A 20,058-nucleotide genomic window follows, 5' to 3' on the forward strand; every position below is an offset into this window, starting at 1 on the left:
TGTCTTTTTGACCAGCGACAGTGCCACATGGACGCTGACGAAGCCGGTGCGATTAGCTTTGGGCTCGATAGTGATGAAGTGTCCCAAGGTCGTCAAATAGCGAACACCCACGGCTGCGCCAGTATGATTGCTAATTGTCAGAGGCGGTGTGAATCGTAAGAACACTATGCAGTGTTTCAAGTGTTATATCGGTAGATGCACAGTCTCATTCCGCGAGCTCTTTCCAAGGATCCTCGATGAAACTGGGCATAAAGTACGCCATATCCCCTCTTGCATTTTGCACGCCTCGTCTCGACTTCGCCAATTCTTCACGGCTGGGCATGCCCTGAGGCCATGATTCGGCTCCTGCACCGCCGTAGTACTCGATCGCTGGTGTTGCTAGGACTGTCTCTGCAGCAAGAGGTTGCGACGGCACTACAGCTGGGGGCGCCTGCGAAGTGACACTCTCTCCCCAGGCAATGTAGTCTGCCAGTCCAAGTGGAGGCCCGCCCTGCTTCTTCTTGCCCTTTGTCTTCTTCTTCTCGTCCCGCACATCTGTCTCGACTTGGGTGATTTCGCCATTTGCATCGACATCGACATCGACGTCGGCACCTTGAGCTTGCACCTTACTGCGCACACCCAGAGCTGTCGTGTTCGCGCCACTTCCACTGGGCTGCTGGGCGCTGTCATCGTCGCGACTCTGGCCATCAACAAAGGTGTCGGCGTCATGGTTATATTTGCGTCGCTTGCTGTTGGGCTGAGCACCAAAGCCTGTAAAGCCCATCGCTGCTGCGATCTCGGGGTCTATCTCCGAGTCATCCATGTTCGTGGTTTTTGTCGCGACAGGCAGTTCAATACAGTATCATATCCGGTTGTTCAGTAGCATAAAGATATGGTAGAGTATTGTTATTCCCCACATGCGGAAGGGAGTGCCACTCCAGCTGTGGCTGGTGCTTCTGTCAAGCCACTGTCGGATATATACTTATATTCACGTATCCAGAGGATGCTTTTTAGCTCTCCCGCCGAGTTGTCAATGAATGCAGCAACTGGAGAGACTACTCCGTACCAGAGCCTTTGCTTCTCGAAGGCTACGGCGTTCTCATGCTTTTCGACAGCCTCTTGTGCTTAGTACCTGATGGCGTGTGTGTATCGAAGAACTAATAGTATGGCTGGTACTGACCATGCTTATGGCATCCTTTAGTCCACTATTGCCACAAAAGCGTGCCAGCTCAATTGCCGAACGGCTGTCAAACGCAACATGAGGCATTGTACATCCTCCAGGTACCCCGCTCCCACTCCGAAACCGAGTCCATCCTCCCACGTCCGATGTACAATTGAGGTAAGTCGAGACAGCCTTGTGTCAGATCATGGCTCCTGATTTCTTTCCTCGTTTCCTCTCGCATTTCTTGTGGCTCTCTTGCATATCATCGTAGCCATGGGCGCCAGGTTCAATATCATAATCGTAGGCGGTGGTCTCGCCGGCCTCGCCAGTGCTCTCTTCCTCCGACGACATGGTCACATTGTCACTGTCATAGAAGCGGCAAAGCAGCTCAGTGAAGTCGGTGCGGGCATCCAGATCCCACCTAACGGTACGCGGATTCTGGATCTGTATGGCTTGATGCCTAAGCTGGAGGAGATCGTGGTGAAACCTTCGCATATCAATCTTCGGAGATACGCGAATGGAGTGCCAATTGGCAAGACACCACTTGTGCCTGAGATGGTTGAGTCTTTTGGATTCCCGTAGGTCGCCTTTTGGGTTTTTTAAGAGGCTTCGTCGATACATGTGGTCTCGAGATGTTGCATGATCGACGTCTTTGACATGTTTACCTACCTTCTTATATATTAGGGACGTGTTCTGACGTGTCTAGATACTGGGTGATTCACCGTGCGGACTACCTCAATTTACTCCACAAGGCGGCCCTGGATGCAGGAGTACAGATCCGCCTGGCTTGCAAAGTTATAGACGTCGATGAAGAGGCAGTGTCAGTCTTGCTGGAAGACGGGACAAGGCTCCATAGCGATCTGATCATTGGTGCGGACGGGATCAGATCCCCGATGCGAGCTTCGATTCTCGGAAGCGAAAATGTCGAAGTCATATCGTCCCCGAACTGTGCCTACAGAGCAATAATCTCACGAGAGAAGATGATGTCCGACCCACGCTCGGCGGAACTGATGAACAGCCCAGCTGCAGATTGCTGGATCGGACCAGGACGCCACATCATGAGCTATCCGATCCGAGGAGGCACCTCTTACAACATAGTCATGTCACATCCCGGAAAAGCGAGTGTTGGGAAGTGGAACGAACCAGGCGACATTGGCGAGATGAACCGGACATATGAGAAATTCGATACTGTCATCAGGCATACGATGAGCTACATAGACACGGCACTGAAATGGACCTTGGCAGATATACCTACACTTCCACGCTGGCGTTCTCATAGCGGTCGTGTAGTGCTTGTTGGAGATGCAGCTCATGCCATGTTACCTTATCTTTCACAAGGTGCAGCACAGGCCATGGAAGACGCCGCGATTTTAGCCCAATGTTTAGACAGGGCAGGTCATGTCGACGACCTACCCCGCCTTCTGGCAGCCTATGAGGTGATTCGCAAACCAAGGGCAGAAAGGCTCCAGCAGGGCGCGAGGAGAAACGGTGTAGTCTGGCACTTTGCGGATGGTGAAGACCAACAGAGGAGGGACTGGGCAATGCAAGGAGACCTCAAGGAAGGAGAAGTGAATCCGAATGTGTGGGCAGACAAGGGGTTTCAGCCCTGGTTGTTTGGCTATGATGCCGTCAAAGACGCGAATGAGAGACTAGAAATCATCCTGAGGCAACAGCAGCAGCCTCAGAGCCGGCTATGATCTTGTTCTTGATTCCACTTACACATTGCATGCTTGTCTCGGCGATATAAAGAAGACGACTTCTCAATTTCTTCTCTTACAACCATCTCCTTGATAGTCCATCTAGGGTGCTATTCCATGGGATAAGCAGGATGAACTTGTCTATGCAAGATCTCACAGAGCGCACTCGCTCATTAAACATCGATCTTGGATCTGGACAGTCAACCCCGACCAGGGTCGCCGTCAAGCGCAAGAGAGTCAGGTAAGAATGCAAACACAAAACAAACGTCCACGCCAAGGATCGTGCTCCGTTCATCCTATCATCTTCCACATGATCAATCAAGATCAATCCATCATCCTTTTTCGCATTATCACAAGTCCATCACTCGTTATCTGTGTTTGATCCGGATTCAACGTCTCACGCGAAAGATACAGATTTCACAAAATGTCCTCTCGTGGCGGTACCACTCTTTACGTTACTGGGTTTGGCCCAAGCACACGCGCCCGTGATTTGGCCTATGAATTCGAGCGATACGGACGTCTTGTTCGTTGCGACATTCCAGCTCCTCGCACTTCATCTAGCAGACTGTAAGCTCATCGAAGTTGTGGGTAGGTAGACAGGACATGAGTGCTGACGATACCGCAGTTTCGCCTTTGTTGAATACGAGAGTCGTCGCGATGCCGATGATGCCTACCACGAGATGCACAACCGCAGCATTTCCCGCAGCGAAGTCCTGAAGATCGAGGTGCGCATCCGGTTCATTCTTTCTGTTCATCTTGCAGCATTCTCACTGACACTGCCTCTTTCCAGTGGGCTCGTACTCCTCCATCAGCCTCCTGGCGCTTCGATTCTGGCGCTGACCGCCCTCGCGCCCCTCGTCGCGACCGTTCTCCCCGTGGCTCGCGCCGCTCCATGTCGCCTCCTCGTCGTTCTCGCGGTGATTACTCGCCTCGCAAGGATGATCGTCGCGAGCGCGACTACGATCGCCGGGACCGAACCCGCAGCCCTGTCGACGACCGTGAGCGCGAGCCCCGTGATGCCGACGTCAAGGATCGCGATGATGACCGTGAACGAGAGCGCGAGCGTGAGCCTGTCCCTGAGCGCGAGGGTGAGGAGCGTGAAGAGCGCGATGACCGCAAGGAGCGTGAGAACGGCACAAATGGCGATGAGCGTAAGGGTGAGCATCTTCTGCCTCTTTGATTACGTTCTGACAAACACTGACCTTGGCCAGAAGCACCTGCTGAATCTCCCCAACCCGCCCACGATGACCTTGACACTGCGGAGTAGAGGTACCACTTTGCTTCCAGCATATGTCCCGTCACCACTAACCGTGATGTCTCCCTAGACTTGGGTCAGGTGTTGATGGTGCCGTGACGCACCAAAGCAATCTCGCTACAGCGATGATATCAACACATGCCTGGGCTCGGGAGAATCTGATGATCTTTCCTTTCTTTGCATTCAGCAGCCACGCCACCCAGCAGGATGTCCGAAGGGTAAACTGCACTGATGCTTAGCAGCATGACGGGCATGGGTTTTTGAAGTTTTCATGTCTTTTTCTTCTGGCGGGCGTTTTCTTCAGGCCTAATTACTTAACACTTAGCAGATCGGTCTAGACGGTTCGTCCGACGCGAGCGAATGAACGATACACCGACGGACCGATATATCGAGAATCGAATCCCCAATTCCTTTCACACAACACTGTCGAACCGAACGACGCGTCCGACCCCCCACGAACCCCCCCCTCGCATATCCACGATCCTACGTCATGACCACTCTGTCTCTACGAACCTCTTTGCTCTCCTCCCCTCCGCCTCTTTAAGAACCCCGTCGTACCTTCCGATCGAGCGCAAGCCCCTCTTGTACCGCCTACCGTCATCGATATTACCTGATGGGTATGTGTTGCTAACACTTTGACTCTCTCCTCAACGAGACCTTGCATTTCTGATGAGTGCTCTGAGGTGAACGTCATGTATATCAACTCGCATGACTTTCCTTCAGACTGCGATGTAGGATGGAGGTGTTGAACAGCGCAGTCAGGCATGCAGTCCCTGCTCACCGTGTTACCATTTGTCTCACCAAGCCAAGTTCGTATCAAGATCGTTCGTTCACAATCATGTTTGGCTCCAATTTTGCCATTTTTTGTAGTATGAGCCGAGGTGAGAATTTTGCTTGACGGCCATAACTTTTGGCCGACATTTGTGACACTGATATCATGTCACTATTGCAAGTGTACATGTAAATAACTCCGTCTTCCGCTATTGGAGCCTGCTGCACGGTATTTACTGGTCCCTCTAATTCTCGACGCAATATTGTCTCTTCGGAAATCTGGCAGATTTAGGTTGATAACTTTCCTCTTCTGATACAGAAAAACCGCGTGGTAGATGCTGGAGTATATGACAAAATCCGTAAGACGTTGCAGATCCTCTTGTTCACTTGGTACATTCTTGCTCATCAAGTCTCATCCCATCTCATGAAAACATCTCCGAATTTTCTCAATTTCTCCACCGAGTATAGCAGAGCGACTGTTTCAGATGGTGGTCAATGACCATTAAGGCGGGAAAACCCTTAACGTATATAAATGCAATGATCTACCACAATCCCATAATCAAAGGGCTTGTGGTCTAATGGTATGACATCTTCTTAGCATCATTCAGTTTCTCATCCGAGCAACTGTGGTCCTGAGTGGAGAAGGTTCCGCGTTCGATTCGCGGCTAGTCCAATCATTTTTGCCTTTTTCCCAGTCTTCTCTTTCTCGTTTTTACCTTTCGTGCCGTGGTCGAAACGTGAGAGATGCTGTACAAGTATTCTTATGCCTTTATTTGCAATCAGTAGAACTTGAAGCTGGTCGTGAGTAGCATGCTCCTTCGAGTAGAGGTCTTGACGTCGGCTTGGCGGATAGATCGACTCTATTCACCATAGCGATTACCTTTCCATAACCACATACGGGCATCATCACTAGGTGCATTATCTATTTTCATACAATAGACGACAAGACAGCCTAGATCCATGTTATATCGGTCGTGAACCATAGGACTTACCGCGTTACAAACTTCGATATGGAAGTGATAGCACCAGTACTGAGCTAACAAGTGGCCCAAGGTCCTACTAGCGAGAAGCAGGAGCAGCAATAAAATGATGAATACACACTCTGTCACTTGCACACCTCTATCTAGGAATTCAGCATCGAGTAAAGGCGAAGACAGGGACATGACTGCCATGTCGTCCAGCAGACACGACTTGCCTTATGTTCGACGACCGACAGACTACCTATAACGATCAACACTAAGGTAAGGTACTCAACCCGCTCCCCAAGCCTACCCAACCACAGAAAAATACAAACGATATATAAGTAGGCGCGGGACATTTCATCAAATAGGGTCGGTTAGCTCAGTTGGTTAGAGCGTGGTGCTAATAGCTTCCGCTACAAGGCACGCCAAGGTCGCGGGTTCGACCCCCGTACTGACCATTTTATCTTTTTGTCTTCTTTTTGTCTTCTTTGTGTCTTCTCTCTTTCGCTATTGGTGAATCGTTCCTCACGTGGGGGATTTTTTGACCCGAGGCTCTCTGGTTAGTTAGCATGTACATGCAAATGGGGAAAGTGTAATTATGTTAGATGATGTTTTGGCAGGCGGCATAGATGGGCTGCTAGTCGGGAACACGAGAGCCTGGGGGAGTGAGGAAGGAACGGTGTGGTATGGCATGGGTAGTAAGTAATTAGACACTCGTAACGTGTGTATCAAAGGTATATATCTATGTAAAACAAACGCGTAGTCTGGATCTCTAGATCTCTCGATCAATCTCCCAACCTCTATCATCTCCCAAACTCCTTGCTTCGTCCAGCTCATTGCAAACCAAAAAAAATAATTTAACTCATCGAGAACCGACTCCAACTCCTGATCTTTGCGCCATAGAAATAGAAAATCAACGGCGCGGCCACCATGGCCAGACACGCAAACGCTAGCACTGTACTCGCCCAATCCGTGCCGAGATTCGTGTACATTGGTCCTGAAAATAGCGGGAACGAACATGAGATTATGCTGCGGCAGACGACGTGGATACCTGAGACAGACGAAAGTCAGTATTTGTTGAAAAGGATTGATGATATTGTGAACGGATTGGAAAAGGGAAAGGGAAAAAAAAACTTACTCATAGCGCTATTGCTGTTCGCGGCGTAAACGTCGACAAGATACACGATGCCGGTATCGAAAATAAGCAATAGTCCGAGCCCGACGAAGAAAAGCGCAATGACTTGACTCGCCCAATGGGTATGTTGGGACCAGCCAAACCACCAGAGCGCAGGCGGGAGTATCACCGAACCGAGAATCATAGGCGGCAGGCGAGCCTCCGGGGGCGCGGATCGTGTCTTCAGCCATGTCTTTTTGTAAGACGTGTTGTTGAAGAAGCAAAAGACCCCCCAGGCGGCCAGGATACCGAGCAGCACCGAGATGAACGGTAGTTGCGATACCGCGGGGCTCCAGCCACGGTTCTGGAAACTGAAGGGGATGGCTTGGTATGATAGATACAGGATACCGTAGACCAGGGTGAGATAGGCGGTTAGGATTATAAGAATTGGTTCGTTGATGATGATGCGAATGGGCTTTGTAAGATACTTCTGGGCCAGAGTCTTGATGTCCACGGGCTGCTCCTCGGACTTGGCATGTAGGGCGAAGTTCTTAGTCTCGAATCGCAGATGCTTCGCTTTGCGAGCTAGTAAGACGGGCTCGAAGGTCTCGTGCATTGTGAGGATACCCAGGACTCCGACGGTACCGCAGTAAATTAACGTGAGCCATGCGGTCCATCTCCAGCCAATCTGCTGAACGACAAAGCCAGAAAAAATGGGCGCAAAGGTCGAACCCAAGTTGATACCCGTGGCGGACAAGGCCAATGCATTTCCACGGGCGATCGGACTCCATATGTCGACGAATATTCCAGACACAACGGCGAAAATGGCACTTCCAAACACGCCTTCGAAGAAGCGACACACCAGTATCGTTCGCACGTTGCCAGCTACTGCCTCTGGAATCTGGAAAATTGCCATGCCTATGAGTCCAGTGTAAAAAGGTATTAGTCGGCCGAAGACCTCGGACATGGGACCGAAAAGCAGCGGGCCACAGGCAAATCCTAGAATGTGAAGCGAGATGGCGAGATCCATGACTTCGATTCCCACGCCGAATTGCTTAGCTGTGACATGCGTGGCGGGGCCGAAGATAGAGGAAGAAAACGAAACACCTGCGACGAAAAGACTCGCGGTCACCGTCATTGCAATTTTCTTGCCCAATGGCCAGTTTTGGGGTCGTCCAGGGTCGTCATCAGAGTCCCAAAGTACAACGTTGGGATCAGTGATATATCCATCGTGCACGGCGCACGGTTGAGATTCCTCGTTAGTGAGTCCCTGTTTACATTTCGAGCAGAGAGGATTGGGTGGATTCCTCGATGATATCGTCCGCCTCAACTGCATTCCATCGGCAAGTGCTTCATCGGAAGAATTTCTGGGTTCACTTTTATCGCTGATGTCGGGTGTTTCTATTTCTTCCGGGTGGTTGTCATAAGATCCGACCGGCGGAGATCGTTTCTCATCATATTCGGCAGTCATTTTCGCAAAGTCTGACTCGCGATATTAGGTGAACATTCAGCGCATACGATACACATAAAAGCACACAGTTGCGAGATTGGACGTGAAAAGTTTCTCATGGACTGGTATATCAAGAGGTAGACTAGGAAGAAAAGCAATGGGTGGAACCTCGTCCTATGCAATCGACTCCTTCGTGGCGACGATGAAATATGGGCCCATGGGCTGTTCCGATCCTCGAGGCGGATATCCGGTCCGCTTGGGCTGATGTGCGGAACGAGCCGTGCGACACACCTTATTTTCGGGTAGGATAAGGTAGGTTACCTTACCTGGTACTGGCATCTTCGCTTTCAATGGTGATTATAGTAGAAGGTACCCGCTCGTAACCTACCTTATATAGCGTTTTACACAAGTCACACATTGATGGCTGCATCAATGTCGACTCTGTCTATAGAGAGGTCACAAAGGTGCATTAAGTATTCAATTCCAGGGCCTCGAACAATCCTCGTTCAGCAAAGTCTTCGAAAACAAAAGTCACGGCGCGCTTTGCGATAAGATAAGGTAAGAAAAAAACACCTATATTTGTACTGTACTTGTACTGAAACCTGTGCGGTCTTGTACCTTTGACCCTCTCGGCCCTGGCCTTAGATCTCTTGGAAGATGGCCAAAATCGCTTCCTAGCTCACATGGAAAAGGGCCGGCCCGGGAAAGTGTTTTCATGAGATCCCCCAATGATGACAAGCTGTCCATAAAACCCTTTACAAGGTCGCTTACAAGGTCCCGCATCTCACCCTGATCTTCGTCGCTGATGAAAAAGTATTCTTTACCTCAGGTGGTCTAATCAAGGTGGTCCAATCACGATCACGTTATGTTTCTTCCGGTCTTCAGATAGTCCTGTACAGTACTGTACAAACATATTCGTGCACGATCAGACTTTTCATAGTACATGAACATTCTTCGAGATCTTCCAGACGTTTCACGAATGAGAGCTGCCGGAGACACGTGGCGCTCGCGAAAGGCTTTCAGAATGCGAGCAGTAGACTAAGGTACGCATATCACCTGGGCACTGTAAACCTGGAGGGCGAAGCTGTCTAGAACGAACTTCCGATAAAGTGATCAGCAAAAAAGTCCGTGTTATACAGCGCTTGTCGCAAGCACTTTAGGTCGGACCGAGAGGGGACAGTACGTTCGCTCGAGCTTTGGTTGCATTCGCGAACAAGATGCCGTCTCGCGACTTTCAGCCCTACGAGTAGACCGCGTCACGGTAGAATAATAATCCCCGATGGGGCAGCTGGTCGTGTACAGTTGTTTATAGGTATACAACTCAACGACCGTATGCTTAGATCTGTACTCATTGATCCGAAGAGGTCATGTCAGAACGCAGTACAGGATCTCCTCAGACCGTCAGACCAGACAATCTCTCTGAGGTGACCACAATGCTGTCCACTTGATGGGTCGGTACACCTTCATGCAAGTCTCTCGCGATCCTAGCCAACGACTGCCAGATTGCACAAGGCTTGACGCGAAGACAAGAGAAAGGACTTGGTTGTCTACACCTGCTAGGTTGCTTTCAATTGGCTTGTGAATAGTCTCCAACCGTGCCTCGGTGGGTCGATGTAATCTGTGAAGTAACGGACATGCATGCGCTTGTCGCGTCGAAATCACTTGATCTGAACGGCAAAACGGTGTTTTGCAAAACAAACTTTTACCGCTACATTGAACTCGAGTGGATGAGGGGCAATGTTACTAGGCCCCCTATCATCCTGATCAAGTGTTCAGAGTAAATGGGATCTGAGAGTAAATGGGGTCTGAAAGTCTTGCTAATGTTGAAAAAGTGTATCACTACGAATTTGAAACAGAGGCACGAGGGGCTTTTGGTTTTTACAGCGACTTATTTTTTGACTCTATATATAAAGAAAAAAGATCCAAGCATTAAGCAGGTGAATTTTCAGCCAACGAAGCGAAAAACAATTGATAAAACAACCAGGAACATCCCTTCAAGTAGAACTCAATGGCTAGATCCATAGAAATGTGTACAAGCATCCTATCCCCATTTGCATCGAAATGGAAAGTCAAGCAATAAATCCGCCTTCATAGAAAAGAGATTCGTTCGTCATGTATGCTAGTCAAATCATCCAGACAAAAGCTTCTTAAAGAAGGAAAGCGGCGGCGGCAACGATGGCACCAACACCACCGGCGGCCTTGACCTGGACAGCAGCGCCAGTGTAGGCGGGCTTGGTGGCAGTAAGAGACCAAGAGGCACCAGGAGCGGTACCAGTGGGGTGAGCAGTGGTGCTGGCGGGTCCGGTGGTGGAGGCAACGTAGACCTTGCAGCCGGGGCAGCCGCTGGGAGCACCACCGACAGCGGAGCTCATGACAGCGTTGGTAGCAGGGCAGGTGGTGGTGGACCAGGTGGAGGCAGAGGGGCTGGGGTAAGCGATGACGGTGCTGGTAACGGGAACGAGGACCTTGTGGCCATCGGTGGAGGAAGCAGACCAGGCGTTGACAGTGGAGGCACCGTAAGCGCAGCCGCAAGCAACGGGAGCGACGGGGATGACAGTGGCGGTAGGGCAGACATACTCGGTGCTGGTGACGGGAATGACATCAGTGACAACAGCGACGCCGTTCTTGAGAGGGCAGTCGGTGACGGTAGGTGCGCACGAAGAGATGGTGCGGACAGCGGTGCTGTACATGGTGGAGGTCAAGGTCTGGCCAGCGGAGGCGGAGGTAGGAGCAGCATCAGCGACGCGGATGGCGAAGTCAACGTTGGCCTCGGGGTAAGAGGCACCGACATCAGAGAAGAGGGTGCAGGTAAGAGCAGTGGTGTCGAAAGCGGTACCGACACAGGTGGTGACGCTGTCGCAGAGGTTCATGCAGTCACCGAGGTCAGAAGGAGCAACAGCAGCCTGGCGCTTGGCGAAGGAGGTCGAGTTGATGGAGATCTCGATGATGGTACCGAAGTGGTTGGTGGAGCACTCGATGAGGAAAGAAGCGCTGTTCTCGTCGACGAACACCTGTCCGTTAAGGCGAGGGCAGAAGAGGCTGTCGTTGGCCTGGGTGGTGGAGTTGGAGGTGTTGTTCAGGCCAGTGGGACCGACAGTGGTACCATTGGCGAGGACACCACCAGCAGTGGTGTTGTAGCCAAGCTGGGGCATGGCAGAGGCCATGCCAACGATGGCGGCGCCGGCGGCAGCGATGTTCTTGAAGGAAGGCATTTTTAAGGATTAAGAATTAAGTGGTAGTGAAGGGACTGGTTGTTTTGCTTAAAAGAGCGACTGAAGTGAATTACTAAAGAGAGTGGACGGCTGAAGCCTGAAAGGGAAGAGAGTTGCTGGATTAGAGTCGCTGTTGTTGCTTGATGATGAGAGAAGATAACTTGAAGACCATGGGAGCTTAGGTTATATACTATTCCGCGTCCTACCTTCTCCACCAGAGCAATAGTTACCTTCATTTCCTCCTCACTGAAAACGTTTTGCCGGTGAATCCACAATCGATACATAACATGACCAAGCTCAAGCAACACCGCTTGCTGTTCAATCTCAACCGACGGCAGGCGGATTACTGCACGGACTCGATGGAGGAGTAAACAATCGATTGAGATGCAGTCTCCTGGAGCAAGTCGCGTTATGCTTAGGTTAATGCTTAACGGCAGCCGCAGTGGTCTGCTCCTCGAACAGTCTAAATGCATGGGGAGCCATACCGCGGGCTCACTGCGTTGTTTTTTCCGCCCCCTCAAACAACAACACTTTCTCGGTCGTCAGACTATATGATTTATTGACTTTCGTCCAGTCGTCAATGTTTTTCCGTAGTATTCTCATGGATAGTGATTTGAGTATAGATCGGTTCTCTCCGCCTAAGCATGTCCGCGTTTGTTGCTGGTGCTTTGTTTATTTGTTTGTGTTCAGTGGCGAGAGGGGGAGACGTTGAAACGGGCATAAGTCCCGTCGACCGTTTGGCAGGGGGAAGTAGAGCAATCTCTCCAAGGTCAAGACTCAAACGTTTCGTGCTGTAATCGATCGAAAAGAGGTGTATAGCCTTTGAATATGCTTACTCCAGTGTCTATCGTTCATTTCGCAATGTAGACAAGGCATGATTAAGGGACAAATCGAGGTCATGAATAGAAGGAATTGAGTTGGGCCACGAAGCTACACTCCTTGGCCTCCCGTGCGAAGCGTTTCTATCTGAGCCGCGCCGGAATGATCGCTGACGTCGCACTCTAACAACTCTCCAACCTTGTTCAGTGTACTGTGGCTTGCCTCGCCATCGATGTCTACTTCGGCGATTCGCATTGCTATGATTCGGTAGACCTTTCGCCTAACAGCGGCCTGACTGTGGAGCAGTGGTTTAATTCGGCGGATGCCATTTCTTACAAATTGGGTGGTACATTGGAGATGTTCCATTCGTTCTGGCAGGCTACCTGCCGCGTGACATGTTGCTTTGATGGATCCAATCAAAACTTGGTACTTGTTGCAATCGGTACTTGTATCTTGCTATTTGTGGTATCAATTACATTCGTCTGGAAGCATCCACGTCGATGGAGATCGCGAGGATGGAGATTGTGCTCGATTGCCATCAACATCATTGTGCATTTTACAAGGCACTTCTCCTATCTGAAGATCAAGACTTATGTGCGAATAGAAGTAGTCCATGCGTATCTGTTGTAGGTGTTATACTTCGCTAGTAATGCTAGAATATTCGCTGTATAGAGCCACATTCATGAGCTACCGTATGCAATCTTGACATGCGTACGGGTCTGCTAGACTCATCACGAGAGGGGTACAGTGACAGGAGTTTGAACTTTAAGCGAATACGGTAGCGCAACGTGAATGGAAAGTAATATTCCGTGGCTTGAAATATGCCCTGGTTCTACCTTATGCTCACGACGTGAGGGCGACCCTGTCTGTCGTTGTCTGAGTATGCAATATTCCATCGACTTACACCTTTAGATGAGTTGCGACAGCAGAAGGCAGATCTACGAAGGAGACATTGTTACATAAACTTCATGCTTGTCTCGTCCGTCTCAGGTACAAGACAGAGGGTTTCGGAGGAAGTCTGCAAATTCATATCACCTCTCAAGTAATGAACACAACCTTCGCCTTTGCTCCACAACTTCCCTTTCCCGAATTGTAAAGGAAGACTCCACATGGATTACACGTCCCGGTAAGACACAGGGTGCGCCGGCTCTAGAGCTTATAACGTCGACGAGAGTGTATTGACACGTAAGCATTGCTATACTAGCAGTTGTGACACCGTCCTGGGTATAGACCTTTCTTCCATGCCCGGCTTAGATATGGATGAAACGACCTGCTATTACTGCAAGAGGCTCTGCCTGGCGGACAGCTAGACCCTGAGTCAATGAAGCAATGATTTTGACAGTGGTTATAGCAGTTGAAGCAGAACATTCCCACCTCGGAGCAATACAAGCAACAGTTCTAGCATGGTCACTGCAAGAAAGATATCAGGTTCCCACGATCAGTATATGCTGTTTATCGATCTATGATTTATGTATAGCAGCACATCTTACAGAGGACATTACTGAAATTGGAGCGGCAGCCTCGTACCAAGAGGGTATTGTTAGCTTCATTGGTATACATCTGACGTATAGGCACGAGAATGCACATAATACCTCAACATCGCATGTCGAGCGAAGAACAGGGTCGCGGTCCTGAAAAAGCTGATATGCCAAAGCAATCAATTTACCGAAAGTGGCAGCAATGCGGGGTGGCGATTCGCGAAAACACCAAGACAACGCGAAGGCGCGTGTTTTACTTTAATCAGCGTCACGTCTCCTCGGCCGGTATTTACAGTACATCAGAAATATCAATTCACAATTATCCCATATCACTATACTACATCCTGACTGTAATATACTACTCAAATTCAAGAAACAATAATCCAATTCATAGCCCATACAGTAAAACTGGATTCTCCAAGCAACATGCCTCACGCGATTTCGCCGGCCTCGTCGCCGCCTGTACAGGACGACACGATCATGTCAGAGGCAGTACCAGAAACAACAGAACAGGAAGAGTCACAGCCAGCAGACATGGCCACGCAAGACTCACAGATGTCAGAGCAGAAGACACAAGAGGAGAAGACAAATCTCGAAGATATGTTCGACGACGATGACGAGGACGAGGAGTTCTCGTCGAGTGCACAAGTCAAGACAGAAGACGCATCATCACAGCAGCAAGCGTACGAGATGATCCTCTGCGAAAGCCATCGTGTTCAAGAGGCCAGACTGACAATTGCATATGGACAGGTCACCGACAGGAAAACCCTCAGGCAAAGCGAGTGATCCAGAGATCCTCCGTGCCTTCTACCAGCGGCTGTTCCCCTTCCGCTATCTCTTTCAGTGGCTCAACCACTCTCCGACACCGACTACCGACTGGATGAACCGTGAATTCGCATTCGTGCTGCCAAACGACGCCTACATACGTTACCAGTCCTTCCTCACCGCAGATCAGTTCCGCAAGCAATGCGTGCAGATGACCCCGGTGCGTTTCGAGATCGGTCCCGTGTATTCTACAAATCCACGCGATCGCAAGACGCTGCGCAAGGCGAGCGCTTTCCGTCCTCTCAGCAAAGAGCTGGTCTTTGATATCGATATGACGGATTACGACGAGATCAGAACCTGCTGCTCCGGGGCGAACATCTGCCGAAAATGTTGGGCTTTCATCACCATGGCCATCAAAGTCGTCGATGCAGCGCTGCGCGAAGATTTCGGTTTCAAGCATATTCTTTGGGTGTACTCGGGCCGAAGAGGTGCTCACGCATGGATCAGCGACAAGAGAGCGAGAGACATGGATGATCAGAAGAGAAGATCCATCGCCGGCTATCTTGAGTTGATCAAGGGAGGTGACAAGAGCGGCAAGAAAGTCAATGTGAAGAGACCACTTCATCCCCACATTGAGTAAGTGCTATGCGTCCTTGCCTCAAAGTCCCAATATTAATATCTGCCACCTCCAGACGAAGTCTCGACATCTTAGATAAACACTTCGAAGACGCATTACTCGAATCACAAGACCCATGGTCGACGCCAGAGAAAGCCAATCACCTCCTGTCGCTCCTCCCAGACAAGACGCTAACGGCAGCTCTGCTCAAGAAATGGGAAAGCCAGCCCTCAGCACGCACCTCAACCCAAAAATGGGACGACATCAACGCCGTCGCAGAAGCCGGTAACCTCTCCACATTGAAGCCACAGACTCTCGTCCAAGCGAAGCAAGACATCAGACTCGAATACATGTACCCTCGCCTAGACGCCGAAGTCTCGAAAAAGCTAAACCATTTGCTCAAGAGCCCCTTTGTCATCCATCCGGGCACAGGCCGAGTGTGCGTGCCCATCGACATGAGCAAAGTCGAGGACTTTGACCCCTTCAGCGTCCCCACCGTGCACGAATTGCTCGCCGAGATCGACCAGTGGGAGAAGACCGCCGCGGGTCAAGACTCGTCGGAGCAGAGAGAGAAAATACAGGATTGGCAGAAGACGAGTCTGAAGCCGTATGTTGAAGTGTTTAGAAATCACGTCAATGCTGTGCTCAAGGATGAGGTTGTCGAGAAGAAGAGGGGCAGGGAGGAAGAGGCTGAGGGCATGGAGTTTTGATTTCGTCTCTGTCGAAGGCTTGCATTAGAACACATATATGAGCCAGAAGAGGGAGATTGGATCGTAATTTGATGATGCGGACGTATGAGAGGGATACCGACTCAGGGATGGCGACTGGCGTTGTGTGGCTTGTGAGTGCTTCGAGCTCCTTCCTTGTTCAGACATAAGTCGAGGAATGAACACAGACTGTTTTGGAGGGCTAAGGTGAGGTACCTAGGCAGGTAAGGTAATGTAGTGATTTATATAGTGAAACCTGAACGAAATATCGACGAACGATACCCATTTCATAACACTTTCACGCCTGGATGTTGCAATCGATGTCACATGAGGCTCTTCTACTCCTAATATCAGATGTATATCTAATAAGTCGCGGGCATGACACTCAAACGACCGCCATCGATGACTTGCACGCTGCCGTTGTGGTAAGCACCAGATTTGCCGACCATGAAGAGGATGAGTCCAGCCATGTCCTCATATTCACCCTGTGTGCCCGCCGGGATCTCATTGACTGGGAAGACGGTCGCTCCTCCTGCCGTCATGTCGGAGGGAAAGCCTGTCACATAACCATTGTTAGTCTCCATGAGGTTGCGCAGAAATGTGATATAGCGTCAAACTCACGTCCAGGACAGATGATATTACTCCTGATGCCCCAAGGAGCAAGAAAATGGCTCATGCTCTTGCCCAACATGACCGCGCCAGCTTTCGAAGCCGTGTACGCCAACCCAGCCGTGATTTTCCTATTGAACGCCGCGATGCTGGCAACAGTGATGATCTGACTCGTCCTCTGATCGTGTGCGTCATAAGACGCGCTTCCGTCCCGTTTCTGAGTCTCTCTCTTGCCCTGCACCCAGCCGCGGCGCTTGTTTCCCTTATCGAGCAAGTGCAAGAAGGCGGCGCTGACGCCGACGACGGCCGACGTGTTGGTCTGCCATGTCGTGTCCCATTTCGCCCAGTCGCTCTGCAGGACCTGTTGTACTTCGCGGATGCTCTGGGCTTTGTTCACTTGGTTGTGGTCGGGCCCGATGATGCCTGCGTTGTTGATCAGGACGTCGACGTGCGAGACTTGGCTTTCGACGACTTTGACGGCCGAGGCGATGGAGTCGGGCGATGTCACGTCACATTGGATTGGGTGCACGATGGAGGGGTTGATTGCTTTGGCGGCTGCTTCGAGGGGCTCTAGTCGGCGGCTCAGCAGGAAGACTTTGCTGGCGCCGGAGTTGGCGAGTGCGGTTGCGTATGCTAGACCGATTCCTGGTTCGGGGTCAGTGTTTACTGCGATTGGGGTTGGCAATGTCGATGGGGTCAGTGGACGCACCGCTGCCTCCTCCTGTGATGACTATGACAAGGTCTTTCGCAGAGAAGAGATCGGAAGGATCGACGGGCTTTGAGGTGTTCATCGTGGCAGAGCTATTGAGGATTTGATGATGGGAGGGTTATCAGGTGTCGTAGCGGTGACAGAACATGTCTCTTATGAGGAAATCATATAGTCATAAGGCACCTTACCTTTACGATAATAGTCGTCATCACGTGGATATCGCTTCTATATCAGGCAGCTCGTAAGGGGAGTGTAAGGTAGTGACATGGATCATTGTATTGTGGATGAATGGCTACTACATGCGCTTGTTCAAGCATAGGAATACATTTTGGCTCTTTGGATACAGCGACAGCATACTACATACAGTCTCAATTCGAAGATCAGTCATAGCAACAGTCAAACAAAGTGTTGCTATCTTCATATCAATATCGGACAAGCTGCAAGGTACAATACCTACCTACTTTGTAAGCTCCCCCCGCATAGAGCATCGCGGGGCCGTCGCGTCATTGATACAGATGAACCGACTAAGGTGACCTCCTTAAGCGAGATCCACTGACTCCTGCCAGGGCCTCTGGGAAGAAAGTCGAGCCGACTTCGAGCTGGTTCCATCGAGCACCATAGGAACGAGCTCAGCTTACTCATCTGGGCATATGGCCCGTGCGCAAACTCACCAGGGATATATAACCTCGCCGCATGAACCAACAGGTTGTCTTTCTTTCTCCATACTTACCTTGTGATGGAGGGGGCGATCAAGAAAGCCTTCCTCCCGGGAGAGTGCCCTGCATTGCACAGCGCGGCGGCGTCCTCCCGTGCATCTCTCTACGGAGGGCTGTTATCGCGCAATTTTTGCTGGACTACCATGACCTTTGGTTTAATTCTTTTCATTGCTTTCTTGGTCCCTGGTTGGACTGAGATGTGAAGAAGAGTTGATGTGTGTTTGATGAGGCTTGGGTGGATGTATCATGCTATGTGTAGCTCTGTCCTTGTCCTGGTGAGTTAGGATGAGGCTTGGAGTCCTGTGTTTTGATATAAAGCACGTTATCATGCCTGTGTTATGCTAGATCTTGCCGGTCTCGTGTTCAGCTCGCGCAGCGTAGGTAGGTAGACTGTCTTGTTGAAGTCCTCTTCTTGTGGGCATGACTGACGAGATAATAATTGATCGTCTTGGAAGATCGATCTATCTATGTTTCCGGTTTCCTCAAAACTAATGAGCTGTGCAGTGGAATGAGTTCTCATATGTGCCCCCTGCTACCAAACCTCAGAGGTTGAAGCAGTCTGCCCAGGATTTGTGATATAGACATTTCTCGCTAAAGACGTTGATGTTCATACGACGTGGTCAGCTCGAAGGAGCCGTTCGATTCCTAGCAATAGCCCAATGTGACAATGTTTGGTCTCTCTAGTCAGAAACTGGAGGAATGTTACCTTGAGACGTGTTATAGCCATCTTTCGCAGTGGGCGGCAGATGCCGTGAGTAAGTGTCCCATCCGGGGAATGCCAGGCAGCTGTTGCAGCGTCACCAATCCCGACGCGGCGAGCTTCAAGCTACAGGCCTGCATCTTATCCAACCCATCACCACTGCATCAACAAATATCACCTCTTCACTTTGACAACCTTTTCATCTCTCGACCATCTCTCAACCGCTGTCACTGCTCACACATCACTGCCCTCACAGCCAACATAGCAACACATAACCCATAATGGATACACTAGTGGCGCAGTACAGCCGTCCGGCATACCAAGACGAGGGCTACACACAAGAGGAGCAACTCGACCTCGTAGACGTGGCGCCACCGCTCGATCTGAAGTTTGCTCTGCCGCCTACTGCTCAAGTATGGCGATTCAGTCTGTCTTTCTCTGGTTCATCTGACTAACATGTCTCTACAAGGCATCATCATGGTTGCGTGCAATGACCGACGACCACAGCAATCCCAACTGCCCCATCAAGATCGCTCACGGAACGACGACACTCGCTTTCAGATTCCAAGGTGGCATCATCGTCGCCACTGATTCTCGCGCCACTGCTGGAAACTGGATCGCTTCGCAGACCGTCAAGAAGGTTATCGAGATCAACCCACAATTACTCGGCACGATGGCTGGTGGTGCCGCTGTAAGATCATCTACACGCCCTTGAAGGGAGAACAATGCAGACCTTTTGTCTTGTCCCGGAGAGCAAAGGCTGACTCGTGTGTCTACACAGGATTGTCAATACTGGCTCGCATACCTAGGCATGCAGTGCCGTCTCCACGAACTTAGACACAAGAAGCGCATCTCCGTCGCTGCAGCATCAAAGATCCTCGCCAACCTTGTGTACTCATACAAGGGCATGGGTCTAAGCATGGTGAGACTGTTTGGTGCATTACGGCGATGCATGCATAATCTAACGCTCTCATCTACAGGGGACCATGTGCGCAGGCGTCACCCCCGAGGAAGGTCCTGCACTCTACTACATCGACAGTGACGGCACTCGTCTCTCTGGAAATCTTTTCTGTGTTGGATCTGGCCAGACGTTCGCTTATGGTGTACTCGACGCCAACTACTCGTACGACCTGTCAGTTGAAGACGCCCTCGAGCTCGGAAAGCGAAGTATCCTCGCGGCCACCCACAGAGACGCCTTTTCTGGTGGTTTCATCAACTTGTACCACGTCAAGGAGAGCGGTTGGGTCAAGCACGGCTTCATGGACACGAATCCCATCTTCTGGCAGACGAAGTTGGAGAAGGGCGAATTCTCCAACGTTACCGCCGACCTCAACTAG

The 20,058-nt window shown here is 50.6% G+C and overlaps 8 protein-coding genes across 8 annotated transcripts; 4 read left to right on the forward strand and 4 right to left on the reverse strand.

Annotated features, from left to right (window-relative positions):
- Window positions 1-205: 205 nt before the first annotated feature.
- On the reverse strand, window positions 206-802 carry AAFC00_001164 (uncharacterized protein; the record flags this gene model as incomplete). The annotated part of the gene is made up of 1 exon (XM_069340323.1): window positions 206-802. The coding sequence occupies one exon, from the start codon at window positions 800-802 to the stop codon at window positions 206-208; it is 597 nt and encodes a 198-aa protein (XP_069203790.1).
- Window positions 803-1,414: 612 nt separating this feature from the next.
- Window positions 1,415-2,838, forward strand: AAFC00_001165 (uncharacterized protein; the record flags this gene model as incomplete). Its single annotated transcript, XM_069340324.1, has 2 exons — window positions 1,415-1,719; window positions 1,848-2,838. 2 exons carry the CDS (start codon window positions 1,415-1,417, stop codon window positions 2,836-2,838), a joined length of 1,296 nt encoding a protein of 431 aa, XP_069203791.1.
- A 424-nt stretch (window positions 2,839-3,262) lies between these two features.
- AAFC00_001166 (uncharacterized protein) lies at window positions 3,263-4,105 on the forward strand (the record flags this gene model as incomplete). Its single annotated transcript, XM_069340325.1, has 4 exons — window positions 3,263-3,405; window positions 3,464-3,563; window positions 3,629-3,995; window positions 4,050-4,105. 4 exons carry the CDS (start codon window positions 3,263-3,265, stop codon window positions 4,103-4,105), a joined length of 666 nt encoding a protein of 221 aa, XP_069203792.1.
- A 2,578-nt stretch (window positions 4,106-6,683) lies between these two features.
- Window positions 6,684-8,411, reverse strand: AAFC00_001167 (uncharacterized protein; the record flags this gene model as incomplete). The annotated part of the gene is made up of 2 exons (XM_069340326.1): window positions 6,684-6,877; window positions 6,965-8,411. 2 exons carry the CDS (start codon window positions 8,409-8,411, stop codon window positions 6,684-6,686), a joined length of 1,641 nt encoding a protein of 546 aa, XP_069203793.1.
- A 2,126-nt stretch (window positions 8,412-10,537) lies between these two features.
- Window positions 10,538-11,602, reverse strand: AAFC00_001168 (uncharacterized protein; the record flags this gene model as incomplete). The annotated part of the gene is made up of 1 exon (XM_069340327.1): window positions 10,538-11,602. The coding sequence occupies one exon, from the start codon at window positions 11,600-11,602 to the stop codon at window positions 10,538-10,540; it is 1,065 nt and encodes a 354-aa protein (XP_069203794.1).
- A 2,723-nt stretch (window positions 11,603-14,325) lies between these two features.
- AAFC00_001169 (uncharacterized protein) lies at window positions 14,326-15,990 on the forward strand (the record flags this gene model as incomplete). The annotated part of the gene is made up of 3 exons (XM_069340328.1): window positions 14,326-14,582; window positions 14,650-15,300; window positions 15,357-15,990. The coding sequence occupies 3 exons, from the start codon at window positions 14,326-14,328 to the stop codon at window positions 15,988-15,990; spliced, it is 1,542 nt and encodes a 513-aa protein (XP_069203795.1).
- A 359-nt stretch (window positions 15,991-16,349) lies between these two features.
- AAFC00_001170 (uncharacterized protein) lies at window positions 16,350-17,387 on the reverse strand (the record flags this gene model as incomplete). Its single annotated transcript, XM_069340329.1, has 3 exons — window positions 16,350-16,543; window positions 16,609-17,241; window positions 17,306-17,387. 3 exons carry the CDS (start codon window positions 17,385-17,387, stop codon window positions 16,350-16,352), a joined length of 909 nt encoding a protein of 302 aa, XP_069203796.1.
- Window positions 17,388-19,002: 1,615 nt separating this feature from the next.
- Window positions 19,003-20,058, forward strand: AAFC00_001171 (uncharacterized protein; the record flags this gene model as incomplete). Its single annotated transcript, XM_069340330.1, has 4 exons — window positions 19,003-19,134; window positions 19,191-19,412; window positions 19,503-19,643; window positions 19,702-20,058. 4 exons carry the CDS (start codon window positions 19,003-19,005, stop codon window positions 20,056-20,058), a joined length of 852 nt encoding a protein of 283 aa, XP_069203797.1.

This window comes from Neodothiora populina (genome assembly GCF_041146345.1).
Source record: "Neodothiora populina strain CPC 39397 chromosome Unknown canker_contig_12, whole genome shotgun sequence".
In the NCBI taxonomy this organism is placed as follows: Eukaryota; Fungi; Ascomycota; class Dothideomycetes; order Dothideales; family Dothioraceae; genus Neodothiora; species Neodothiora populina.